We start from the raw sequence: 12,975 nt of genomic DNA on the forward strand, positions 1-12,975 counted from the left end.
AGAGACAATATGGCCTGCAAAGCCTAAATAATTTACTGTTTCACTCTTTAGAGGAAAAGTGTGCTGACCCCAATCAAATAGGAAATGGTATTTAAAAGGGGCCCTGAAACTATGGGAAAGTTTTTTCTTTAAAATGCAATTTTAAAATTTATGTCCACAAAAAGTGGGAATATATGTAAACATGTTTGGAAGAAAACAGAATTTGTAATTTTTCTACTTGTAGGTTAACATTTGGATACATTGCTCTCCAGGCTTTGATTAATCTGGTTTTCCTATCCAAGCTCAAATCACCCATACACCACGGCATCCTGTTTTTTATTTGTTTGTTTGCTAGACAATACAGAGATTGCCAACAGGTGGGTTGCAGATGGGTGGTCTTTAGAGATACAGGTCATAGGCTGAGCAACCATATGAATGAGGGGAGCTGGAATGTGGTTAGGCTTGGTGGGCAGCTGGCAGTGGTCAAGGCACAGGGCTGGGAGACTAGGGGAGGGGTCCTAAACAATGGTTTAAGTCCCAACTTCAGTCGACAGAGGGGCAATGTCTGGCTCACACCATTTACATTCAACAGTGCTGTAACATAGTTTTGAAGTCGTTTCCCACTTTTCACAAACTAGGGCTTTGTTTTAAAATTTTAGATCTGCAATTTCTTTTTTAAATAATCAGAAAACCTACTACTACACCACAAGAAGCCTGTATTCCTGCATGAGAACAATTAGTATTAAGCAGTAACACCTCAACAAGATTAATTTTTTCTTCATCAAATGTCATCAACGGCCCACGAATCCACACACCATCCCAAACCATATAACGTTCATGAAACCAATGGACTTCCCTTCCTTTGGAAGCTTTCATGACTGTAGTAAATCAACGGTGGGTTTAATGTGACTTTGTAAACAAGCACCACTTCCCTATTTTCAGGCAGACATGAGCAAAATGAAAGCAACCAGCAAGCAGGGTTGCCTAAAGCAGGGGGTCAGCAAACTTTTCCCTCAGAGGACAGAAGAGTAAATATTTCAGATCTTGTGGGCTCACCCGGTGTCTGTCTCAACTACTCATAGCACAAAAGCAAACCCAGACACTATATGACTAACTGGGGGTGTTTTTCAATAAGACTTTATTTATGCCCACTGAAATTTGAACTTCACGTAATTTTCATGTGTCATGAAAGATCATTCTTTAGGCTCCTCCCCCCACCACCTGTTTAAAAATTAGATTGCAGGTCATATCAAAAACAGATAGCAGGCTGGTTTTAGCCCACAGGCCATTCCCTAGCCTAGAATCTGGAAAAGAGACTCCCTGAACATTTTGAGTTGGTTCTATTCTTCATCCTATGAATAGAAAAACTGAAGTTCAGACTTGCTGGGCTTTAAAGTTCACAAAAACCAAATCGCTGTTTCCAACGTTGATTAAAATTCCATGAAGCCCCCAAAATAGAGGATAGAGGAATGGCAAATTGTGCCTAGACCACAGATAACATGTTTTTTAGATCAATAATATTCAAAATAAAATCAGTCTTGATGGCATTTAATCTAACTTCCTAGACACTTCCCCAAATAACTTCTTATAACAACTTCTTATAACATACACCTCAGAGTCGTTGGCTAACCTCTCAATATTCCCTAATATTCCCTATTTGCTTTTACAAATGCTGTCCCTTAGGACTGGAATCTCCTTCCTGGAAAACTCCTACTCATCTTTCAAAAACCAGGCAATCATCTATCCTCCAGACCTTCCCCCGCTGTCTTGGCCCTCTTCTGTGTTCCGTGGTTCTTGATCAACTATTGTATGGTCTCCACATTACTCATCCATGAGTTCTTTCCCTAGACTGAACTTCTGAGGGGCAGGAATGTGTCTTTCCATCTTTGTATCCGGGGCACCAGTATGCTACCAGGAGTTCAAGGCTGGGTCCCAAAGACAGGCAGGCAGGGGAACGCATCATCTCACCTGAATCTCACGTGGGTGCTCTCAGGAACAATCACCTCCTCACAGATCTTCTCCAGTGCAGGCATCCAGCTTGTGGCCAGGTGGCAGTTCTGTAAGACCACCCAGGTCCCTTCTTTTATGGCGTTGTTTATCATTTTGGCAGCGATAGGACCTTGGCCTTGGCCAAGGGAGATGGTCTGTGTTTTGGGACCTCCCATGCTAAGGTCATCTGCAAACTTCAGCAGGCCTGAGACCAGGAAGAACAGGGGGTTTGAAAGAGGATAGGCCAGTTAAGCCCATGTTGCCAGTAAGGAAGGGGACATTTAAAAGTTTGCATTCACAAAGAAACTCATTGACTTTTTTTTTTTTTGAGGGTCTCAATATTTTGCCCAGGATGGCCTCCAACCCCTGATACTCCTGCCTCAGCTCTCCCAGTAGTGAGACTAAGGTGTGTGCCAACACACTTGGCTTTCATTGGTTTCCATTAATTACAAAATAAATATCTCTCTGAAAGAGCTTTACACAATCTAGTAAGATGGCAAATGAAGGCTTTTGCTCTAAATGTGTACACATTCTTGCTGTAAAAAGTGTACAGACTGAAAAAAAAAATCAGGGTTTGAAAGAAAGGGAAATTGTTAGGTGCCAAAAATGAAGAGGAAACTCAAAACTGGAGGTGTGCATATCACCAAACAAATAGGAACTGTGTTTTTATGAATTTTAGTAGGAAATATAAGAAATTATATAGTGAGATTAAGTCTTTTTCATGACTCTCTTCCCCAGGGGTAGCCAATGTTATTAGATTTGTGAATCCTTCCAGAGATATTTTATGCACATACCATTAAATTATATGGATTACAGAACATTTGCTTGTTTCACTTAATGATGTATCTTATAGTTCTTTCTCCTATCAGTATATATGTAAAGACCTTATGCTTTTTACTTTTCTGGAATAGCAAGACATCAAATTTAAAAACCACAGAAGAAAGACCTATACTCTTGATTAAAGTCTTTATGCTTTATGTCTTGAAAAAGTATTTTTGCCATTGGAAAATACCATGTTTTATTTAGCCAATCTAGAGGGTGAAGTTTTGACAGGATGGGAAACTTAAGCTTTGAACTCCTAAGAAATGGGAAGCTGGAACTGAGACGTATGGGTGCACCCCTCAGAGGGCTGTACTTCAAGAAGACCAGAAATCTGTCTACTAACTTATGGAAGTTTGTCACTGATTTGGAGCTTGGGTGAAAAAATATAAGCAACAATTCTCTGGTGAGAAATCAAAACACTGAGTTCAGACCACATGCAGATGAGGGGTATGAATTCACAAAACCTTCTGGTAGAAAATTCTCTAGCTGAGAAATTTTCCATGAAATTGATCCAGAATGTCAACACCCCTGAGGACCCATGCTTGCATAGAGAAAGTTGTCCTGTTGGGACACTCCTAAAACCCAAAGTATTTGAGACTTCTACAAAATAACACAACCTTAATTATTGTGGACTCACTTAAAAAGACACAAATTACAGGAGGAAGTACATTACTAAGAGGGATAGTCAGCACACAGAACAATCAGATTCCATAGATTCTCTGTGATAGGTAAATGGTGTCCCTCCCAAACTTATAAGCTGAAGTTCTAATCCCCAGCGTCTCAAAATGTGACAGTAATTGGAGACAGGTCTTTCATAGAGGCAGTTAAGTTGAAGGCAAGGAAGCAATCACAACCTACTGGGGGGTACTGGGGTTGTAGCTCAGTGGTGGAGTGCTTGCCTAGCACATGTGAGGCACTGGATTTGATTCTCAGCACCACATATAAATAAATAAATAAAATGAAGGTATTGTGTCCATTTACAACTTAAATAAATAACTACAAGGGTTATGTGAAAAGTATGCAGATATGAAGGTGCTTCCACAAGCCAAAGATAGAATAATATGAGAATAAAAAGAAAATGACAGCAGTGGAAACAAACACTAACATATTTGAAACATAGAATATGTTAAAATCCATGCATTCACAATAGTATAGAAAAACCAGAGTGGATCACTGTTCACTTCGGAGATTGCCAGGGTGTCAGTTCAATATTATGAGTGCTGGTAAATAAAAAGAACCAAGCATCCTTTCTGCCCATCCTGTTTGGACTATTCAGAGTAAACCCAAGAGTTGACAAGGGAAAAGAGTTTCAGCTAATGAATGTGGAAGGAAGAACAGAATTAAAATATCACCATTTCACAGCCTCTAATGAAATAATGGATCTTGGTAATGATTTTCAAAGGCTGCTGAAACCATTAAAGTCAGTGGTTCCCATCATTGACTGGACACTAGAATTTCCTAAAAAGCTTTGTAAAACACGACGCCAGGGTTCCACCCTCAAGATTTTAATTTAATTGGTCTAGTGTGCATTGAGATCTCTCTGAAAGCTTCACTAGGAGGGACACAGAGCCAAAGAGGTTTCCTCTGAAGTCATCCAAACTGAGTCTGAAAGGGTCAGAGATTGCTCCCTGGCAATAATCCCTTGGTGCTCCCAGGAACCTGGAGCCTGTTCATTTCAGCTCTCCCCTCTGCCCTCCTCCCAGCAGCAGGGTGCTGCTGGCTTTCTACCTGGTGAGGGTAACAGCCAAACTCCTCAGCTCTCTCAGGAGAGGGTCAATCTGTCTCTTGTGTTTCTTGTACTCTTTCTTCATTCAGCAACAGAGAAAACTAAAGCACTGAGAACCCAAAACCACTCTATTCCTGTCAATGACTCACATCCTTCTATATCACCAGATGGTCTGGAAATCTTGGAATCGTGTATTTCTGGAAAGTTACACAAATCGGGTAAGGGGTGGTTACTTCTGGGAGGGTGAGAAGAAGGATGTTCCTACACTCCATGATGGGCTTTCTCGACCTTGGCAAGAGTGATGTTCTAGACAGGGTCATCTTTTATTGTAGGAACTGTCCTGTGCACTGCAGGCTGTCACGCAGCGCCCTGAGTCTCTGTCTTCTAGATGCTAGTAGCATCTCTCCTTCCAGTTGGAACAACACAAAAGTCTGCATGTGTTGTGCAAATGTCCTCCCTGAGGAGGCAAAATCCCCCCTGCTAGAGCCATAGTCCTATACTTTTGTGCTGTTTGATTTTTTTAAACTATATGCAGTATTAATTATCCAAAAATATTTTAATTAAATAAGCCAGAGAATATTAAGACAAAGATAAGCAATTAGCAGTCAGCAGACTGAGTCTAGCCCTAGGCTTGGCCCTTGCAACATTTTTAGGAAAATCAAATTTGCATGACTTACCGAGATTTTAAAATGGGTCATTTCTACATTTCAGGTCTCTCATGAAAAATCAGATGATCAAGGTGATTCTGGGTTCATCTTCCCAGATGGCACGATTCCCTGGGTGCTGATTAGTGTTACCCTTCTAGGCAGGAAATGAAAGATTCGCTCATCTCAGTCCCTGAGGTGGGAACAGGCTAAGGTGACTGTTACTGGCTGGGCCTTAATTAAGCCAGGCGAGTTTGTGATCCCTGCTATCAAGGACACACCCCTGTCAAGCGTCCACACATTCTGGGCTTTTGAGATTCCTCATATAATATTGTGTTCTTACCTGCCATGGGGTCTGCACCTGGAGACAACACGAAAATCAACGGTGCACAACAATTGGAATCCTTGTAGGATCCCTGGAGATCAAATGTAGGGGCTTCAATGTACACCTTTCCCATGTGATCAGAAATGAACTCCCGAATGGCCGGGACTATCTTGTCAGGCCGCAAACATCTGAGGATGACCATCCTGTCTAGTCCTTGGAGGGACTTCCAAGGTCCGGGGAATCTCTCTTCATGGGGCCAGGCTGAGTCATAGATCATCTTCCACTCCTTCGTATTTTGTGCCAAATGTACCATCAGGCCTCTCAGTTTGGGTAGCAAGGATGCCCGAACCACTTCTGCCCACGCCTTCTCAGACAACCATTCGGAAGCTGGGTTGGGGTAGGGGTTGTCTAGGGCAACACCACCGGTGAGAAGAAAGTACCACATTTCCTCATTAATTTCTTTCTTCTCTTTCAAGATACCTACAGTCAGCAGGAGGGAGAAGAGCAGCTTGTCCTTCTCAAACAGAGAGCGGCACACGTTGTTATAGATGCTCAGGGTGAAATGTTCAATGATGTAATTGATACGCTGCTGCAGGTCATCGCTCTTAGCACTGTGGGCCAGGGAATGCATGTAGAGGTTGATGAACCACGTCAGCGAGTACTGGTACATGGGCTCGATGTGGGCCAGGTCAGAGATACAGAAGAATATGGTAGCAGAGTGCACAGCCACGGGCTTGTAGCCCATTCGAGTTGCATCGATCTCCATTTCTGTGGAGGAAGCTATTTCCTGCTTCTCAGAGATCTCTTCAGAGAGCAGTTTGGAGGAGGACAGAACTTTGATGGCGGTTTCGTCCTCAAGGATATTGCCCTCAGACAGGGAGAGGACCTCTAAGATCTTATCTTCAATTTCTTTTAACTGCCTCTTGTTCTGGGCACTTTCCACAATTAACATGTTCTTTTTTTCTTCCAGTTCTGGCTTCTCCTTGGCAGCCACGATGCCGAGGAGTTGGTCCTGGAGACCCAAGGGGGTGATCATGAAGTTGAGGAGACAGACTTTCACGGCAACTTCAGGGAGGTAATGTGGGTTCCTCAGACGGGTGGTGATGTATAACTTAAAATCCCTCGAGTATTCGATGATGTTTTCACCCAGCCTCATGTATTCTACCCCCTGCTGCTTAAAGGTCGCCTTGAGCAAGATGGGTTCGATAAAGGCATCCAGCTCTTCTCCCACGTTTTCCAGTAAGACAGGGGTGCCAAACTGCAGAGCATTCTCCAAAGTCCTTACATAGGTGGCATCTGAGAACTTGATGACAGACAGTTTATTCACTTTCTCCATGTTCTTGATCCACTTATTGGCCTGACCCTGTGGGTCGATCATCAAGGCCCAACGTCTGGAATTAGATACGATGATGCCATTGTCAATGGAGAAGGAGTCAATGGGAAGCCCAGCAATCTGCCAGGCACGGATTTTGACAGGATCCCCTAATGTGTTGCTGAGACTGAAGTCACTGGAGCGCGGGATGACCCTCTCCTTACAGTCGGCCAACCACTCCTTTTGGCATTGGGCCCGATAATCCACTGTGAAGGCGCCCAGATAAGCCACTGTCCCAGAGGACACTAACACATCCCCTGTCAGATTATTATAGCGGATCCCCAGCTGCCGGGCAGCTTCTGTCCATCTGTCCTTCTCTCCACCAAGACCACTGATTAACTTCTCTGCCCTGATAAGCTTTTGGGAGCAGATTTCAATGTTTTCCTCCAGCGCATTTTTCTTGGTGTTCATCTCTTCGAATTCGTCATTCAAGGCCTGGAGACGGTCTTCCACCAGCTTCAGCTCTGCACGTTTCTGGTTTAGCTTCTGCATCTGTATGTCCAGCTTCCCCTCCGCCTCCTTCAGTCGCTCCCGTTTGGGAGCCACCACCTTGGCCACGCGATCGTACACCTCCATGGCCCTCACCCACTTGCAGAGACCCTCACAGGCAGATGACACGTTTTTAATGACAGCTGGCTGGAATTCTGGGTGATCAATAAATCTTTCCCGGATCCGTTTCATGATCAATGGGGGGATATTGTCTTTGTCATATGTCTTGAGACTCTCCAAGAACTTCAGATCTCCAAGAACCTTTTTTGACACTCCCCAGAAATCTTCTATCATCTTACCTGTTTGGTACAGGAAACAGACTGTTGATGGCATTTTGCCTTCTACTCTCTACTCTCTACTGTCTGGCACTCCCTCAAAGTGTAAGCTCCTTCTTTGTTTTCTAGAGATGTGAAGTTCTGCACCAAGGCCTTGGGATTATAGGCGTGCAACACCATGCCCAGCATGGTTTCATTTGTTTACCTTTGTGGTGCTGGGATCAAACCCAGGGCCTCACACATGCTAGACACACTCTAGCACTGAGCTACACACTCCCTCCAGCTGACCTTCTCCACATCATCTCTGCTTTGTTCCTTGGACTTGGGCTACAAAGCATCTCCCTTCAATTCCTCTATGATCCCCAGGTGCTTCACTACCATGAGTCCTTTGCCTAGGCTATAAGTGGCTGACCAGACCAAAGTTTTCAATTTAAAAGTTACCTCCATCCAGAGGTTACCCTTGATTTCTCTTCCAAGGGGGGGATCCCACCTTCTACCTCCCCCAGTGCCCCCCCCACCGCCATTTTCTTTTTTTTATTTGGTATTAGAAATTTAACCCATGGATGCTTTACCATTGATACATCCCCAGCCCTTTTTATTTTTAGACAGGGTCTTGCTAAGTGGATTAGGGCCTTGCTAGGTTTCTGAGGTTGGCTTTGAACTTGTGATCCTCCTGCCTCAGCCTCCAGAGCCACTGGGATTACAGGTGTCCACCCCGACACCTGGCCCAGTGTCTTCTTTCCTCATCCTGCTAGCAGCTCTGTTCTCATGACAGCATTTATTGTACTCAGCCATTTTTTGTTTACTCTCTACTGTCTGCCTCTCCCTCAAAGTGTAAGCTCCTTCTTTTGTTTTCTAGAATTTGGCCTGATAGTCGGCTATCAATAAATATGAGTCAAGTGTTGTCTCACTATCCCAATGAGAGGTGGAAAGAGTGACAGGAGCCAGAGCCTTTGGTTATGTATTTGGAATATTCTTTCCCAAGTCTGGGAGGCAGGTGGATGGAACCCAGTCAGTCCTTGTGAGGAATGGTGTGAGGCAATGGTTGTGGGGAAGCAGCCTGTAGGCTTACAACTGGGCAGGAGGCCACCCATGGCCAGTCCTGAAATGAAGCCACGTCCTTATCCTCCTTAGCACCTGTCATGCTATCAATGAATCAAGTGAGTTTCAGATCCCAACCTGAAGCAGGGCTCTTTTTCTTGACATGTTAGAAAAAATGCAAGAGCCTTTTCAGCTCATGATACCAATCTAGGGTTCATCCAAAAAAGCTGTACTTTGAGACATTATAGTGACTGTGATTTGTTCATTTCTGAGGGCAAGCACAGCAACCAGCCAGATATTTCCCATGAAGGTTTTTGGTTGCACTCTGGAAAATGATCTGCTTCATTTAAATCCAAGCTAACTCAACTGTTCTGTGGCTCCATGCCAACATACTCACTAAATTCTACAGGTTTGAGGTATATTACTCATTATTTGCTTAGATTTTATTGATGGATTCTGTGTTGATCATCAGTGATCCAGAGTGAGACCTGACATCCATGACCTGCCCATACTCTGTGTCTCAGAAGGTCTCAACCTGACCGCACCTTCCAACTACCCAGGGAGTTTATAAAAAGAACGAATGCTCCGGTTGCATGGTAGACAAATAAAATAAATCCCTCGAGAGGTGGGGCTTCAGCATTCTTCAAACTCCTCAGGTGATTCTAGTACAGCCAGGATACAGGCATACTGATGAGCTCACCCTTGCTCAGGCTGACTTTTTGTGTCTCTGTGGCTTCCCTAAAGAATTATTTAAGAAAGTCTGCTCCCCGCTTGGCCATTCTTCAACCACCTTCACATGGTTGCTAATCTGAAACGGGCCAGATAGGAGGAGATGAGGAGCATAGGGAAGAAGGAGACTGAGGACCCTAAATGAGGGATCAGCGATTTCTGACATTTCAGAAGCAAAGAAAGGATAGCAGGACTGTTTCCAGCACAGGAGTCCTTGTTCAGTTCTAAGGCACTGGTTTTGTTTGTTTGTTTGTTTTGTTTTGTTTTTGTACTGGGGATTGAACCCTGGGGCACTTTACCAACAAGCAACATCAAGCCCTATTTTCTATTTTGAGATGGGGTCTTCTTAAGTTGTCCAGGCTGGCCTTGAACTTGCTGTCCTCCATCCTCACCTCCCACAAGTCACTGGGATTACAGGTGGGCACCACCACACCATCTGGCTCTCTAAGGCACTGGTCTTAATACAAGGTCCTATAGCAAATTCACATTTTAAGGAGAATAGATATTCACTTATTTATAATAATACTTATTATTATTATATATTGCTGCTCAGTGACCTCATATAGAGAGTTCTCCTCCTGCCCCTCCTGCTCCTTCCTTTCCTTGCCATCTCTGTCTTACTCCTCCCTCATCCCAAACCACCAATTTATCTCTCTCTCTCTCACTCTGTATCTTGGTATATGTGTTTGTCTTCTTTCTCTCTCTTCTTTCTTTCCCTCTTTTCTTCCCACTCATTCTCTTTCTCCATCTCCTTGTCTCCACATGTCTCTGTTTCTTTCTCTCAGCATTTCTGCCTCTTTTTTAAAAATTTATATATGACAGCTACATTTCTGCCTCTTAATCTCTGTTTCCATCTGTTTCTTCCTTCACATTCCTCTCTCTCTCTCTCTCCTCTGTGTCTCACGGTGTAGGTGTGTCTTTCCATTTTCACCTCTCTCTTTCTGTCTCCCTGTCTCTTTCTTCCTCCTAATTTCTCCCCCCCTTGTCTCTCTGTTCACTGTCTTATCTTTGAGTGTTGTGTGTGTGTAGGTATCTGGGTCTCTCTACATGTATTTCTCCAATCTTGTAGTCTTTCTCTTTATCTCTGCTCATGGTCGCTCTCTCTCTCTCTCTCTCTCTCTCTCTCACACACACACACACACACACACACACACACACACACACATATCTGGGCACTTTTCTAAATTCTTCCAAAACTCAGTGGTCCTAGCTGAGGCCTGTGGCCGATGGGGTGGGAAGGGACACTTGCATCCTTCCTGCCAGGGAAGAGCGGCCTGGGTGGGCTGGGCTGGGCTGGGGGTTACCGGAGCCACTGGGGTCTGGCTTCCTTTCCGGCTTCAGCCCCTTCATGACGCAGATGCTCTCCATGACCAGCTTGACAGGGCCAGGTGGGTTCTGCATCGACTTCACCAGTGAGATATCAGCGGGATTCAGGGTGTCGAGAGCAGCAAGTGCGGCCTCAAGGGCTGGCATGGCCTCAGCCAGGTCCCCCTCGCATTCGTTCTGTGGAGCACAAGGATGAAAGGAATGGGTGCCCAGTGCGCAGCATGCAGGGGTGAGGCAGGGCTCTGCTCCTGGAGAAAGCAAAGGAGGCAGGAAAAGGCACTTCCTGCCCAGATGCCCTTTAGGTCAGGGCCTCCCTACAGAACACTGGACTGAAGGGTGGCTCTGACCACAGCGGGCAGCAGGAACATGAGCCTGGCATCTTGGGGCTGGAGTTTGGATATCCTGCACATTTGAGCATCCATTTTGTATGTGTTCTTAAAAAAAAAAATTAAACATTGTTCAAATCAAGGCAATTAGCATTTCTATATCTTCAAAGATTGAAATTTACACAAGGAAATTTCAAACTCTTCTAGTTATTTTTAAATACATAATAAATTATTGTAGATTGTAGTTAGCTCTCCATGCTATAGAACATGAGAACCAATTCTTTCTATCTGGCTATATTTTAGTACCTGTTACTAAAATTCCTTAAAAAAAAGTCAGAAAAAGAAAACCTCTACTAGAATATTTTTAGATTGAACATGTCCAGAATGCTTATTAATTCTGTTATTTTGCTAATGGCCATTATTCTTTTAGTTGGAATTGAAACTAGTTGGATTGTATACATCCTTTCCTTTTATCTCCTTAGTTAATAAAATCTATAATTCTGTCTCTGAAAAAAAAAAAGAAAGAAATGAAGCATTTAATTTTTAACAAGTTCCCAAGAGGTACAAAGTGGGTGTTTCCCCTCCATCAATGGGGGTAGGTTGAGAGGAGAGCGAGTCAAAGATGAGCCTTATAGGTGAATGACAGGAGCAAGTTGAGGAAAGAAACAAGACCCTAGGGTGGAGGTCAGGAAGGGGTGAGGGTCCAAGATGGGGCTGGTGGGAACCAGGGTTAGGGCGAAGCTGGGCACAGGGCAGAGTTTCAGGCAAGGTGGGTTAGTGATGGGGAGAAGGATTAGAGCTGGGCAAAGATAGGGCTGAAGTCAGGGAAAATGAAGTGGTGTATGTTTTATTCATCATTTGCTAATTTAAATACACAATTAACACAATGGAGCATTATCCAGCCATTAAAAAAATGAAGTAGTGATGCCTGCTAGAACAAGGATAAGCCTTGTAAACATCTTGCTAAGTGAAAGAAGCCAGACACAAAGGGCCACCTGTTAATACAATTCCATTTATATGAAATGTGCAGAATGGCAAATCCACAGAGGCAGAAATTAGGTAAGTGGTTGCCCAGGGTTGGGAAGAGGAGGGTACAATAGAGAGTGACTGCTAATGGGTCTTATGGGGTAATGAAAATGTTCTAGAATTAGATAGTGGTGAGAGTTGCACAACTTTGTGAGTGTACTAAAAACCACTGACTTGCACAATTTAAAAGGGTGAATATTAATAAGCCATATGGATTATGTCTCTTTTTTTTTTAAAAAAAAACAGCTTAACATGAGAATATTTTAAAACCGAAAGGGACTTTATGGATTAGTTAGTAACCCAATTATCACATTCTATCAAAAATGAAAATTAAAAAAAAATCCAAGGATGCACAATGAGTTAGCCAAGGTCACACAGCTGTTACTCACAGAGTCAGGATCTTGGCTCCCCACTCCATGAACTCTGTTAGTTCCCCAAGTCCAAGGAGTGATCACACAGCCACGGGGAAAGTGAAACTTCACAGAGAATGGCAATTCTTAGGCGAGTTAAAACAAGCATGTGTTGAAGTCTTTCTATCCCTCAGGGCTACTGTGATAGGCAAATACACAAAAGCTTCTTACATGTGTGTGTGTGCACATGCATGATACGTATACTGGTGTGTATGTTGCAGAATGTTTCAGGGTTTCTGCTTCTCTACAAACATAAAGCAATGTTTTATTTTGCTTCATCATATTGAAACTCCACACCCAGTCAACCACATCCGATGTCCTATCAAAATGTACTATGGAATGTCCTGCTTCAAGTGGCATCAATGGCCCAGGTTTGGGGCAACTCCAGCTTGCTCACTCTTTATCTCTGGCACATGCACCAGATTAGAAAGCAAGAGGAAAAGAACACAGGTTGGTCCCTACTGTTTGGTGGCAGGGGCAGCCAAGGGTGTTGGCT

At 43.7% G+C, this 12,975-nt stretch overlaps 1 protein-coding gene across 1 annotated transcript in view; it reads right to left on the reverse strand.

Moving 5' to 3' along the window:
* The window catches only part of DNAH3 (dynein axonemal heavy chain 3), a gene marked incomplete at both ends in the record, with an annotated part of 147,975 nt that overhangs the window by 14,172 nt on the left and 120,828 nt on the right, over positions 1 to 12,975 (reverse strand). Inside the window, 3 exon segments of the mRNA XM_081298257.1 lie at positions 1,948 to 2,173; positions 5,504 to 7,645; positions 10,696 to 10,894. Coding sequence (XP_081154383.1) covers positions 1,948 to 2,173; positions 5,504 to 7,645; positions 10,696 to 10,894 — 2,567 coding nt within the window.

Source organism: Spermophilus citellus (assembly GCF_964194105.1).
Source record: "Spermophilus citellus genome assembly, chromosome: 6".
Classification (NCBI taxonomy): Eukaryota; Metazoa; Chordata; class Mammalia; order Rodentia; family Sciuridae; genus Spermophilus; species Spermophilus citellus.